The 13,794-nt window shown below is 39.2% G+C and overlaps 1 protein-coding gene across 1 annotated transcript in view; it reads left to right on the top strand.

Moving 5' to 3' along the window:
• AGO2 (argonaute RISC catalytic component 2) overlaps positions 1 to 6,864 on the top strand; it is a 48,700-nt gene extending 41,836 nt beyond the window's left edge. Inside the window, exons 12-20 of the mRNA XM_063450252.1 lie at positions 368 to 501; positions 918 to 1,102; positions 1,793 to 1,952; positions 2,151 to 2,241; positions 3,877 to 4,071; positions 4,473 to 4,607; positions 5,187 to 5,288; positions 5,596 to 5,795; positions 6,265 to 6,864. Coding sequence (XP_063306322.1) covers positions 368 to 501; positions 918 to 1,102; positions 1,793 to 1,952; positions 2,151 to 2,241; positions 3,877 to 4,071; positions 4,473 to 4,607; positions 5,187 to 5,288; positions 5,596 to 5,795; positions 6,265 to 6,373 — 1,311 coding nt within the window. The 3' untranslated portion in view covers positions 6,374 to 6,864. The remainder of the gene's footprint in view (positions 1 to 367; positions 502 to 917; positions 1,103 to 1,792; positions 1,953 to 2,150; positions 2,242 to 3,876; positions 4,072 to 4,472; positions 4,608 to 5,186; positions 5,289 to 5,595; positions 5,796 to 6,264) is intronic.
• Positions 6,865 to 13,794: the final 6,930 nt, after the last annotated feature.

Here is a 13,794-nt window from a genome sequence, read left to right as displayed (position 1 = left end):
CTTTAGCAGGCAATCCTACAAAAAGTTAGAGGGTGTAAAAAAACAACCTGGATGTTATCTATTGTCCACGCCACGGTTCTGATTACCAGTGCAACTACTCTGCATGCCCACCCCAGCTAAACTGAAATTCACAATTGTAAAGCTGAACTTATTTAGCAAATGAAGGAAAACCTAGCACCATACATACTGTTTAATGTTTTATTCGGTTTGCTGTTTTTATGGCCATGGTAGTTCAGAAAGCTCAGTAGTTTACACAGCGCAGCTTTGCAGACCTTTATTGTATATTTACTGGCATGTTTGGTGTGATGTTTGCTATGCATGCATTTTCTTTGTGTCTCTGAACCGTCACTGTATTTCTTAATTTCAGAATAAGGCTGTTGCTACCCCTGTGCAGGGAGTCTGGGATATGAGGAATAAGCAGTTCCACACAGGCATTGAGATTAAAGTGTGGGCAATTGCCTGCTTTGCACCCCAGAGACAATGCTCAGAGGCTCACCTCAAGTAAGTATCTTTTAAAGTAACCTTTGGAACCCCCTAAATTACTCTATCTTGGCTTAAATCTATTGCAGTGGGTTTGCTATAGCTATTCCAAAGCCACATAAACAATACAGATGGCAGCAAATGTGTTACAACTAAAGAAATAACTTATGGTAGTATTTTAGAGCCCAGATCAACTACCGCCAACAAAACATTGAGGTTGCTCCAGAGAAATGAGCCGTTCAATGGTTAAGGACGTAAAAATGCATAAACATTATAGCACGGAGTAATAAAGTGATTGACAAGATTGGCTCAGCAGAGTGGAAGACTTGCCTGAGAAGCACTTTTTTCATACCTTATGGGACCTTGCATTACATGGCCCTTTGATTGCTGTTTTAGCTGTTAACTTTACAACTCTTTTGAATGTATTTGGTTTTCAGGGCATTTACAGAACAACTACGAAAGATATCGCGAGATGCTGGCATGCCCATCCAAGCAGGTCCTATCTTTTGCAAGTATGCCCAGGGAGCCGATAATGTGGAGCCGTTGTTCAGGCACCTAAAGACTGCCCACCGTGACATCCAGCTAGTGATTGTAGTACTCCCTGGAAAAACGCCAGTCTATGGTTCGTATATCTGTTTTGATGGCCTCTTGTCCACACAAATACACTGCTTTTCAATTAGACATCCTTCAACTAAGCCTTAAAGGCAGCAGAATGAAAGATTCATTTTTTTATTTTTTTTTTACAAAGGGGTTTTGTCTATTTACCCTTTTCAGCTTTGTAGTTCTGGCAAGTTTGCAGTCAGCGAAGTGTTTTAAGTAGCTAAGTTAATCAGCTTCATTTTTATATAGTCAACTGAATAACCGGGACTGCTTTAAAAGATTTGAAATGTTCTGCATTGTAGTAATTTCAATCAATATATTCACAACTGCGCCTACTTGAAACTGTCCCTTTCCTCTGTGCATGGCGGGGGCAGTATATTTACCTCAACTTCTACAACTGTGCACAGATGTGGCACACTAAAAATGATGGAAAATGCATTGAAATGGACCATAGGGAAAGGCAGTTTAATCCCTGATCAGTGACACGTTGTTAATGAAGTTTCTTGGTTCTTTTAACTTCAAAACAATGCCAGGAATTTGCTTATACAAGCATGCTCTGCTTTACTTTGTTGCATGGAAGATGCACTGAGGCAATACGCTGTCTATTAAAAAGGCACTCTGCATTAAACCGTAATACAAGATTCGACACTCATGGTACCAACGTTTTCTAAGGATGTTGTACTTTTTTTTTTTTTTTCCTTTTCCTTTATAGCTGAGGTTAAACGTGTAGGGGATACAGTCCTTGGCATGGCAACACAGTGCGTACAGATGAAAAATGTGCAAAGAACCACACCACAAACTTTGTCTAATCTGTGCTTGAAGATTAACGTCAAGTTGGGAGGCGTAAACAATATCTTATTGCCACAAGGCAGGCAAGTAACAATGCATTTAGAGTAACGTGTAATTAGCTTTATATGCTGTAACCTATTCTGTAAAAAGGTGATATCCTGAAAAGTTTCTAAAACTATATTGCTTAGAATGTTTACGGTACCTGTAACTTTGAAAAGGTATTTCTGTGTAATCTCATATCAAGAGTTTGTTGTCATACTAGAACACCTACTCTCTTTCAGGCCTTCGGTTTTCCAACAGCCAATCATATTCCTAGGTGCAGATGTCACCCACCCACCAGCTGGTGATGGGAAAAAGCCTTCAATTGCTGCGGTGAGAATATATCCCCATAGTATGAGTTTGCTAGAGATAAATATTGTGAAACTGTAGTCTGTTTCAAAAATATGCTTAAAGTGGAATGAGTGAGCTTACAGACAAGTGACTTCATTAAAAAAAAGTGTGTATTTTTATTGTGCGAGTGTTGCCAAACAAGCTTGATATGCCACAACGGCTATAACCGCATTGTAAAAACAGTCAAGATATTAGAATCGCATTCACAGAAACTGCACTTTTTTTTATTTATTTATTTAGAGTTACTTCAGTTAGTAAGGCAAGATGGCATGTAAATCAGGCTAGAAGGACTGACGAGATCTCATTTTGAGTTATAAGAACAATAGCTATGAAAGTAATTGAACAAGTATATGCATTGACTGAATTCAACTGCTAAAATCAATGTAGGTACTGCCATATTTGGAAAAAAAAACATGCTATAAGGAGCAAGGTAAAGGGAGAACTGAAAACAAATACTTGAATAGAGATGAACATTGAGTTGCGTTTTAGCCACTTAATCTGGAGCATACAGCAACCTAGTTGGGTATCGGAAGCCCATTCACCTCTGGAAGGAGGAAGGTCTTGTAATGCTGAGCAGGCCCATTGAGCAGCCAGTTAACCAATAACCCCACGGGGCTTGTCTCATGTAGAAGCATAGTCCACTAAGGGAGGCGTCGCGGTGATGCCAAAGCTGGAACCCTCTCCAGCCCCAGGTCTGTGGAAGAGCCAGTACCTTGCTGCCATGAACTTGGTTACTTGCCAAGTCCAGGTTCCCCCGTCCGGGATAATGTGGTGAGCTGTGCGAGTGGTTTGTGTGGGTTGCTTGCGTTTTATAGCTTGTATGTTGGGGTCAGGACCCCATTAGCTCTCAGCCCAGGTGGGAAAAGGACTTGAGGGACAGAGGCTTAAAACTTCAACGTGCCCTTGAGACTTCCAAAACCTCTCCCTACCGTGCCTCAACTCTTTCAGGTGAGGTGTTGTCAGCGGGTTTTGGCTGCATGCATTCTGCTAGAGTAGCCCAGAAGTTAGCGAATGCAGCCTCGATTTTTATCAATGATTCGATCGTGTAGGTCAGAAGTCAGCGTGGCGTTGCTTTACTCCCTGGGGAACAGATTCTGGAGCATCTGCCATCTTTACAGCCGCCATTCCTAATCAGCCAAAGGTTGCTTGGGGATCCACCACACGACCAGGCTCTCTGACCACCGGAGACTGGGATGACTGTACCACCGAGGGATAACCGGTATGGCAGGAGATCGGCTGCGTTTCCCGCTCCAGATTGAGACGTAGGTCGCAAACGCCAGGACCCCCACTAAATGGCTTCTTCCGAGGGAACAGTCAGGTACAGAGTTGGCCCAGATACGGTCTGCAAAATATGAGCCTGGAACAGCTCCTTTATTTTTTTTAACTTGAGGAAACTAAAGGGCTTCTTCAGTCTGTGTATTGCTTGCTTGGCGGCTAGGCCCCGACATCATTTATTTTAATGTGTATGTGATTGTAAAAGAAAATGCTTAGATAGAACCTACTGTATGCATTAGAATGGAGTATCAGTAAATTGCATCGTAGGAGAAGCTCTTTGTGAAGCAATAGCTGCACGTTTTGTGATCGTGTTATATGACCTGTCTGTTAAATCCCCTTTAGGTTGTGGGTAGCATGGATGCCCATCCTAACAGATATTGTGCCACAGTGAGAGTGCAGCAGCACAGGCAAGAGATCATTCAGGACCTATCTGCAATGGTCCGAGAGTTACTTATTCAGTTTTACAAATCCACACGCTTCAAACCAACAAGAATCATTTTCTACAGGGATGGCGTTTCAGAAGGGCAATTCCAACAGGTAGACTTTTCCATTGATCAATATAATCCATACATTGTCCTTCAGAGTTTAAATAAAAAAAATAATTTAAATTCAAATGGTTTAGTCTGCCTTTAGGCGAAAAGTGCAGTGGAAGGGAGTAGAGGAAAAAAAACAAACCCCATCAAAGCACTCCTGGAACTTCTTCCTGTGACTTTGATTTGCTATTAGTTTGTACAAATACCCTAGAATTAAGTTTCCCGTTAAAATGTTTTTTACATATCATAACAAATAACCATTTATTGAAAACTTGAATTTTTTTGAAAGAAATGTGGAGAAAAAATATCTATCACTTTTGCAATAAAAATCCTGGGTCATTTCTGGTCATAGTGATTAGCATGCCCATAGGTAATGCATTAATCACTACTTATTGCCATATACAGGTACTGCATCATGAACTGCTGGCTATTCGAGATGCCTGTATTAAACTGGAGAAAGATTACCAGCCAGGAATTACATTTATTGTTGTACAAAAAAGGCACCACACAAGGCTCTTCTGTACTGACCGAAATGAACGGGTAAGAACATCAACAAATTCAAACTGCAAAAATATTAATGTAACTGCCATTTAAGAAACATGGTTTTACTACAACTCCATTAGTTCCTATGCTGAGGTCTGTCAAGTCTTGCATGTGTAAGCTAAACTAGCTGCTTCTTCAATGTAGAATGGTGATTAAAACGGACAACTACTGTAAGCGCTCCAGTTCATACTGAAACACTGCAGGTACGGTGTCCCTACACCACAGACACTTTAAAAAAACTGAAGGGGACAGGGCCATGGAGTAACCCTTTTAACGATGTATTGAAACTGACCCTGTCAATTGGTTATGTAAGCATTTTGTATGCCAACCGCATTCCCATATCTACATTCCAGGGCTTAAATAGACTTGGTCACAACACTTTCCTAAAAGTGACTACACAATTTGTGTACTTTTATGGTATTTTTATGTTTTGGAATCTGAAGTGAAGTCATCTTTTCCATAAAATTGTGTATGTTACCGCTTACCCCCTCTGCTAAAAATAGTTATTTATTCCAATGTTCACAGTGTGTGTGTATACATGCTGATTTGAAGCCTTTTTGAATAAATATTCCGCAGGTTGGTAAAAGTGGAAATATACCAGCAGGAACTACAGTGGACACAAAAATAACTCATCCCACAGAATTTGATTTTTACCTGTGCAGTCATGCAGGTATTCAGGTCAGTACTAATCTTTTTTAACAATGTACCGGTATCTTCTCCTCCCACCACATGATCATGAGTCATATGAAAACTCAGCCTTAACTTCTAAACTGAATCTGCTGTATGCCAACTCTGTGGCTTGCAGTTATGATCAGGATAAGCAAACTTGTAGTTGGGTGTGATTTTATTTATTTATTTCCTCCTAATGCATGAGCAATATCCTGTAAAAGGAATACCAAATAATGAGACTGGACATTATTATTTAAATGTACCTCTTAAAGGGAAATCACAGTATTATTCGTTCTGATGTCCATTCTTTATACAGGGTACAAGCCGACCCTCGCATTATCACGTCCTCTGGGATGATAACAGATTTACCGCTGATGCCTTGCAAATCCTCACCTACCAACTCTGCCATACGTATGTGCGCTGCACTCGCTCGGTCTCTATACCTGCTCCTGCTTACTACGCACATCTGGTGGCCTTCAGAGCGCGATATCATTTGGTGGACAAAGAGCATGACAGGTATGTTGGCACACTGCTGCTGGACGGTCTGTACATTTATATAGTTCCTTTACAGAGCCAACGCCCTCTGCATATTTAATGGGCTGTGTCGAGTGAAATGCTTTTTAAGGATAGGCTGTAGAGGTGCAACCTGCATACGATCTGTCTTGGACTTCCAGCCAGTTCTTATTGCCCCACCTTTCCGATAGAGATTTGAAACTATTTTTACAATAGTTATGATGTAAACATTGTTGTGGGTGCACGGGAATTAATTTGGGAGTCAATGTGTAAATACTTGATGCTGCCTACTCCGTCCACTAGAACAAACTGGGTTTCGCCCGCTTTCTTGGCTGGATTCCAAATTCCAGCACAAACTGGTCTACCCAAATGTTAAATGGCAAACTCTACACCTGGAGGTAGAGCAGAAAGCATCTTTCTTGTAGAAGAGTTTATTTTCCCAGATGTTCACATTTTATTTCTTTGTTTGCAGTGCTGAAGGGAGCCACACATCTGGTCAAGCTAACGGCAGAGATCATCAAGCGCTTGCAAGGGCGGTCCAAGTTCATCAGGATACGCTGCGTACAATGTACTTCGCCTAACTTGCACAGGCATCCACTGACAAAGCGTCACACGTGAAGGATTCACACCAGGCCAGCTGCACTTAAAACCTTGCATATTTGCTATGGGGGACACAGAGGAAAAGTGCAATATGTCATATCCCAAGAATTCCCATGTTTTTTGTAATCTTTTTACCAGCCTTCCGTCCACTCCATATTACTGAACAGTGGGCTTTTAACCGTACAACCCGGGGGTTTCTTAAGATGGAAGGGTTTATAAAAAAGCAGGTTAAAACCAAATCTTTTACCCCCCCCTTTTTAAAACATAGCAGATTTAATCTCAGGGTTTAAAAAATGCTATGAAGAAGTTTATCTATTTTAATAATCAACTGTCCGTTTCCAGATAAAATGTGATGGCCAGCTGGCTTTTAAATTTTTTCATTTTATTTATTTATATTTTTCTTTAAAAGGAAGATGAGAGCGGCATTATTTTAAAATCCCAAGCCTTAACGATTAACTATTGGTGGGTTATCTTTTCTACACATACACTTTTTTTTTTTTTTTTTTTTTTTTCATCCTTTTTTTATTAAAACTTGTGTCAAACACATTCTGCACAGACCTACATTTTTAAAATTATTTTATTTTTATTTTAAAGCACAGGAATAGTTCACAAATCTATTAAGACAATCCTGTTTAAACACTTTTTGTCTGTGCCATTTAAAGCCCTCTCATATTAGAAAAAATAGGTTGACTTAATTTGTACTGCTGGACTCTGATCTTTCCAAAGTTTTGTATCAATACGGGTCTGTGGCAATCAAAACCGTACAATCATGTTAAGCTAATGTACAGAATATTTCTTTTAAGCAGTATTAATGTGAGATAAAATGCTATTTTATTGACAAAGAGCTTTGTATTTCTATTGACCTACTTGTGGATGGACTTATGAACCGGTCTCTTAACCATTACACTGTATAGCGGCATTTGTTTGGCTTCTCCTGATGAATGACTGAAACTTCATTTCATTAACTCTTCCACTGCCAAAGGGCATCTAACAAACGGCAAAGCAATATTGGGCAATATGTTTTGGCTCGGCTGGTAGCAGAAGTTCATGGGTAAGGTGCAGCTTTAGAATGTCCTAAACAAATTACTAGTTGGGGGGACTTTGAAGACCCCTCTGGGGCTTGTATATTGCAATGGCTGCACTCTTTATTTATTGCTTTATTTTGATTGGGGCTATACATATTTAATTTACATGCCTCTCAAATGAGTAAAGAGTCTGCGAGTTTTTACTGTAGACTGATTAGTTTGTGGGTTGTGTGTGGGGTTTTTGTTCTATAAATTCTGTCTAAGCTTTTCCTACATGAATGATATCTGTAGAACTTTTTGGGGGCGTGTGGATTATTTATGGGCTTGTTGAATGTAAAGTGAGAGGTGCGATCTCTTGTTTCTAGGTTGCCTTGGTCAGGTGTATTCCTCTGTTCATATGCAACTTTTATTTTTATTTTTTAACTTTTTTTTTTTTAAAATTTTTTAAAGCATTTATCGGCGTCTAGGATTATGCAATTTGTGTAACTAGAGGGTTACCTAGACATTACTGGTTTGTAAATGGTCAACATGTCATAAAACACTATGTATTTCCCTCCACTGGTAGCTAGTTAGGACTCCCATTTCATAAAATCATGTTTGGCCCTTGTCTCGGGGACCATGCAAGTACTGCTTATGTTTAAGGCTCCCAACCAGAGCATTGTATTTCTCATGTGTGTGTCTAGTCTTCAAATGGGTTTAAACGAATTCTTAAACCCTCATTCTGTTGAATTGACTGTTAAATTAATCTGTAACTAAACTTTTATATAAAGTCCTTAATTGCCTACTTGGATTATTTAACTCAAGTCTCATGTGCTGCAACTTCTACCTGGCAGAGCAGACTGGATTGCTGCACATTGTGGGGATTTTGTCTTCTGATACAACACTGCTCGGACATGAGATCTAAAGATTGCTTTTAAAATGTGTGTTAAAGATTTAGTAAATTGAACATTACACAAGTTACTTTCAGTCTTTGTAACTTTTAGAGCAGTGACCATTTAATGCACAGCTCTGCAAGCCATCATATGGACACTGGCCTAAACCATGCAACTTGCCTCTACATTAGATTAGGGTTCATTGCTATCAATATTTTGACTAATCTGTAGTAAGGTTATAGTGCATTTCTTGTGATATTGGTTAATAGGATTGAAGTCATTTTGTGACCTAAGGGTTGCCTACATACACCATCTTGCCATCTATTTGCAAAGGAAAGTACTAAAAACTATGCATAAGAAAAGTCTATTATTATAGAGGTGCCAAATGGTTAGGTAAATATCAGGCAGATCATTCAACTAGTAAGGTTGTATGCAGACAACATATGACAAATCAATGCACTTTCATCACAGAATATCATTTGAGTTCTGATGCATAAATAAACAAATCTAGAATTGAATTGCTATTTGGTAATAAACTCTTCCATTAGTAAAACCACATGAGATTCTAGAAGCACATACAAAATTAAGGAGTCAAGATTTGCTTTGCATTTATCTGTAAACTGGCTCTCATTCGCATGTTCTTTCTGAATTGCAGTGGTCGCTACTGAAATTTTAAAATGGAAGGGTCTTTTTCCCACCCCCTCTAAATTAACACCATCTATTCAGGCAATGACCCAATGCGATGTAGTGCCCTGCTCAAAACATAAGCCTTTAGATTCTCCTGATAGAGGTTTAACTTCACCTCCTGATGCTCTTACACAAAGACTGCTAGAAGACAAAGCAATATATAGGCCGATCAGGTGCCCCTGATTTTGATGGATCCATGAAAAAAAACTGTTAAGATGTCTATACCTACAATCTTAATATAAATTGATCAGTCTCTCAAAGAAATGTTGGGTCACAAATACTGGGGTAGCTCCACCCATCTCTGCCTTTCCTAAACTGTCTTTATCCCGAATTCACTTGGAGGAAAAAATAATCTTTATTGGTGATTGAAATGACTCTTTGAGATGTACCCCCTCCTTCCTTCTCCAAACACCTAGTTTATTGGTTAAGGTCTGCAAAGATCACTTGATGCTAGCGGCCATTAAGAATCTGGGACTCTCCCAGCAACACCATGTTTGGATACGATTTTGTATCCGGCATTTCAAACTGCTTTAGTGATAGTGAATTGAATTTAATAGGGGCTTGTCTAATAAGGCTACTGCATTTCTTGTGGAGTTGGTTAATAGGATTAAGTCATTTTGAGACCTAAGGGTTGCCGAGCTATTTTCATCTTTTGAAGCCTTTTGCCGAAATACCAGCGCGATTCCTCTTGTTATTCTTTTACTAGTTGCCTAGCTTTGCGCTGGCTACCCGCTAATGACTTTCATAATCACATATTGTGTACATGAATTTTATTCCAGTACCTTTTTTTTTCTTTTCTTTATTTCATGTGTACTACAGATGGGATATATGGTTATTGGCAAAGCTTCATATGAAATCCAGCAATGACAATCAAACTGGAGAGGATACTAAATATTCTAAGCCATATCTGCAGTGGATTAACATAGTCACTGCTCTATAGGGAAGTATTGCTCAGTGAACCTGCATTCTCCAACACAGATTCAGCAGTTTAAAAAAAAAAATAATCGGACTTCAATTGATCCTGAGTAGTTCTTGGCTCTTCCAAGTTCAAGGTTTTATTGCTCCGCTAACATTGGTTAAGTAATTTTTTTTTTTTGTGGTGCAACTTTGTTCAACAGGAGTAAATAACTTTAGGGGTAACTGCTACTAATCCAGTGCTATCTCAACAAGGCGTAATATACCTTTACACCAAGAGTACTGGCATGTCTAACTCCTCCATTAAAAGAAACACTCCAAGCATCAAGGACACTACTGGTTATGATGCCAGCAATTCTCCCCCCTCCCCCCCCCCCCAATCACTTTTTTATTTTATTTTTTAAACCTGGGGTAAACCAGGCAGCACGGCTCATCCTGAGCTAGACCCTTTTAGTGCAGGGCTTCTGCCTCTGACAAGATTAACAAAACCTCCCACTTAGAACTTCTGGATCTCTGCTATAGTGAAGGAGGGAAGCTGTGCTGGGTAGACCCTAGGTAAAAAGCCAAACTGTCTGCATATGGACTCCTTACAATGGGGATGTCACTCCTGGCACCATAACCACTAAGAATGATGTAGTGGCAATGATGCGTGGCGTGTTTAATGTTGCTCTGCAAAATGAAGTTAACCAACAATCTTTTTATTTATTTTTTCACTTTCTCTAAAGTTCAAATGGCTTGGTAAGCAGGCGAGAAAACCCAAACTGTGCACATGAATTTAAAACCAAATGCCTTTATTGCTGCAAGTTTTTGACTGGAGCTGTACAGGAGGGAAAGGATATGCCACATTCTAAATGAAGAAGTAAAGCAAAAAAACATTTTTATATATATTTTTTTTTTTTTTTAATAAGCAGATTGAGACATCCTTCAGCCACATCTGGAACATAGTCAGGAGAAATTAAAACACTATATTCCTCTTTCTATACACATTGCTTGGCTTCATCCCTGGCACTTCAAATCTAGTGTACAACCTGCTAAAAGGAATTAATGGTGTAACTGCTTGTAAAATGCTAGATTTCAGAATTCAATCTGATGCAACACTGTCAAAGTTGTTATGGTGTTAGCAGGGCCTGGGTGATCATTAATTTTTCAATTGGGTGTCTGTCCGCTGTGGCAATTAAATTCTAGTCTGATGTAAGGAAGTGGTTTAGTAGCGCCCTGTACAAGACTTTCGGACTACTTTGGGCTGGAACCAAAGTGAAGGGGCAGAACTGACTGGCACCAGATTAAAGACTTTGGTGTTAAAACTGAAGGGGGGCAGTAAACGACTTCACATAAGCTGGTGGGCAGGACCCCCTCCTATTAAAACGCCATTCCAATGAAATTGTTATGGTCCCTTTAAAAAAAAAAAAAAATGTAGCTCCATCACCTTCGGAGGATGATTTCCCTGCTTTGTGTGGTGGCCTGAGGTTATTAACTAAACTCTTAATTTTAGCCAATAAGTGACAAATAGTCAAACTGTTAGTATAGCGATGTAGAATTTCCACAAACTATCTTGCCTAAATTTTTCTAGTTAGATTTCTTACAAACTCAGGTTGTATTATCATGCTACTTAAGTAGAGCCTCCCTCCCTTCAGCTCATAGAGCTTTGCACACTCATGCATACAGGATAGTACAACACATGACCGTGACATCCTCTGTAGCTCAACTCTTTCTATTTGTAAGAAGTCTTACAGACGGCAAGATTCTAACAGGGATCAGTTGTAGGAATTGAGCAATCTTGATAATTAACATAGGACAGTGGTAGGCACCCCGAATGTTGCGGATTAATCTCCCATTATACCGTAACAGCACTATGGGAGAATGAGTCAAGAACATCGGGTGTGCTGAATGTAACCTACTCCTACTCTTGAACTAGGACATGACCTTTTTACGAAGTCTCTCTTTTTATGTAACTCATATTGTGCCTACAGTAGTTTAATTTTATTTTGTATTTTTTTTTTTCCACCTCCCTGCTGGTGGGACAGCGCATCAGTAGACAGAATTGTCTTATTCTGTGTGACACATGCAGTGTCTTGGAATGGGAGTAATGTCACCACAGGCTATAGAAGCCATTTCTGTACCCTTTCTGTCTACAGTCAAATCCATACTTGCCTTTTGTAGACACTGCTATCTTGTTGCGTTATTCTGATCTACTAGCTAGACTAGGGTTTTAAATGTTTATCAAGAGTGGTTTAAGAAATCGGGAAAATTTCAAATCTGCTAATATCCTTGGTCATTTTATGCTACGTTGACAAATGTGACCACAGTGTTTAGTGTAAAGTACATAAAATGTCTTAAAGGGACACTATAGTCTCCAAAACAATATTGGTGTCCATTAAATGTACAAGCATTAGATGAAGCAACACTATCTCTTTGAAAACCTTGGCAGGGGTGCTTATTATTTTATGATTTATATAGCATCAGATTCTGTAGCGCTGTACAATGCTTATTGCAGTCTAACTTCATAAATATGGCTAAACTATTTTCTTTTCATGTCCAGCAGTGATTATCATATATGCTAAAGGCCAGTCTATCAAACTATAAACCAGAGGGCCAATTTTCCTTTCACCAAAACCTATTGTATAATGTCAGGCATACAACTGTGTATTCATGACACTAGAAGTGTGAAAACACATTACTGGCTGACCTTAACTCTCTCCCTGTAGTTTACCATTTTACAGCGCTGTGCAGGTCTCCTCGCAGCTGGTTTCTTTCATGCTCTGACTCCTTAGCTGAGATTATCTATTTTCCCATAGGAAATCATTGGGAATGGAGGGGGACGTTCAGCACCTCTATACAGCACTGACACTGTGCAGCAATGACCCAAGAAGCACCTTTTAGTGACTGCACCTTGAGGTGTTTCTAGCCATCAAAGTAAACTTTCTTTTATGTGAAAAAGCAGTTACATTAAAAAGCCTGCAGGGACAGGCTATAGACACCAGAATAACTTCATTAAGCTGTAGTTATTCTGGTGTCTATAGTCTCTTTAAAAAAAAAAAAAAAAAAAAAAAAAAAAAAAACTACCTACTGGAAGTACGGCTATAGTGCAGGCTTTTTATATTTGAATATAAATGATTGTCCTCAGTCCTTGCACAAGATAAACTTACTAGCAACACAGCTTCAGTAAAAGTGTAACAGTCAAACGTGGATTTTGCACGTACTCTTTTTGTGAAATATTAAAGTTACAGGGTGGTGACAGAGCCACTTTATATTGGGGGCATTTTAACGTATACTTAGGATAGCTATACATCCCAGCTCTAGCTGACCAATCCAGCATGCTTTATGTTTAAAAAGCATCTTGGGAATTTTCCATTCCCATATCAGGGGTGCAAAATAGCCATTGTTTATATAACACATTCCCTGTTAAAGGGACACCCCAGTCTAATTCCCATTCATTATCACTATTGACCAACAAATATTGCAGTGTAGAATGTATGTAGAATTTTAACTGTATAAAAAGGTGCTAAAAAAAATACTATATATTTTTTTTTCTCCTTTTTTGGAGAAATAAATTGTCTGTAGTAAACATTGTGTATGCAACTTGTACATGGTGTTGATGTGTAATAATAAAACGATAACTATTTCTGTATTTGTGGATCCTTGCTGTCTGTGACTTGGTTATGTATCAGTGAGAGTGGTTTGGTTATGTCGATATTGCTGTCCGTTTGTGCTATTAACTTCACTGTGACTTGAACAGTCCTGTCTGCTGATTACAGAGGGTATCTCTGTATCTTCGATACTATGGGGCTCAGCATATTTGCAGAAGTCTATAATTGTAATTCCTGACTGTATTGTCTTTGTGCTTTCTGCTGAAAGCTTGAATTCTGGATGGTGTTCTGTATGGCTTGTGTTGTGAGCTGTCGA

Source organism: Pelobates fuscus, chromosome 4 (assembly GCF_036172605.1).
Source record: "Pelobates fuscus isolate aPelFus1 chromosome 4, aPelFus1.pri, whole genome shotgun sequence".
Lineage (NCBI taxonomy): Eukaryota > Metazoa > Chordata > Amphibia > Anura > Pelobatidae > Pelobates > Pelobates fuscus.
This window is presented reverse-complemented; position numbering and strand designations above follow the sequence as displayed.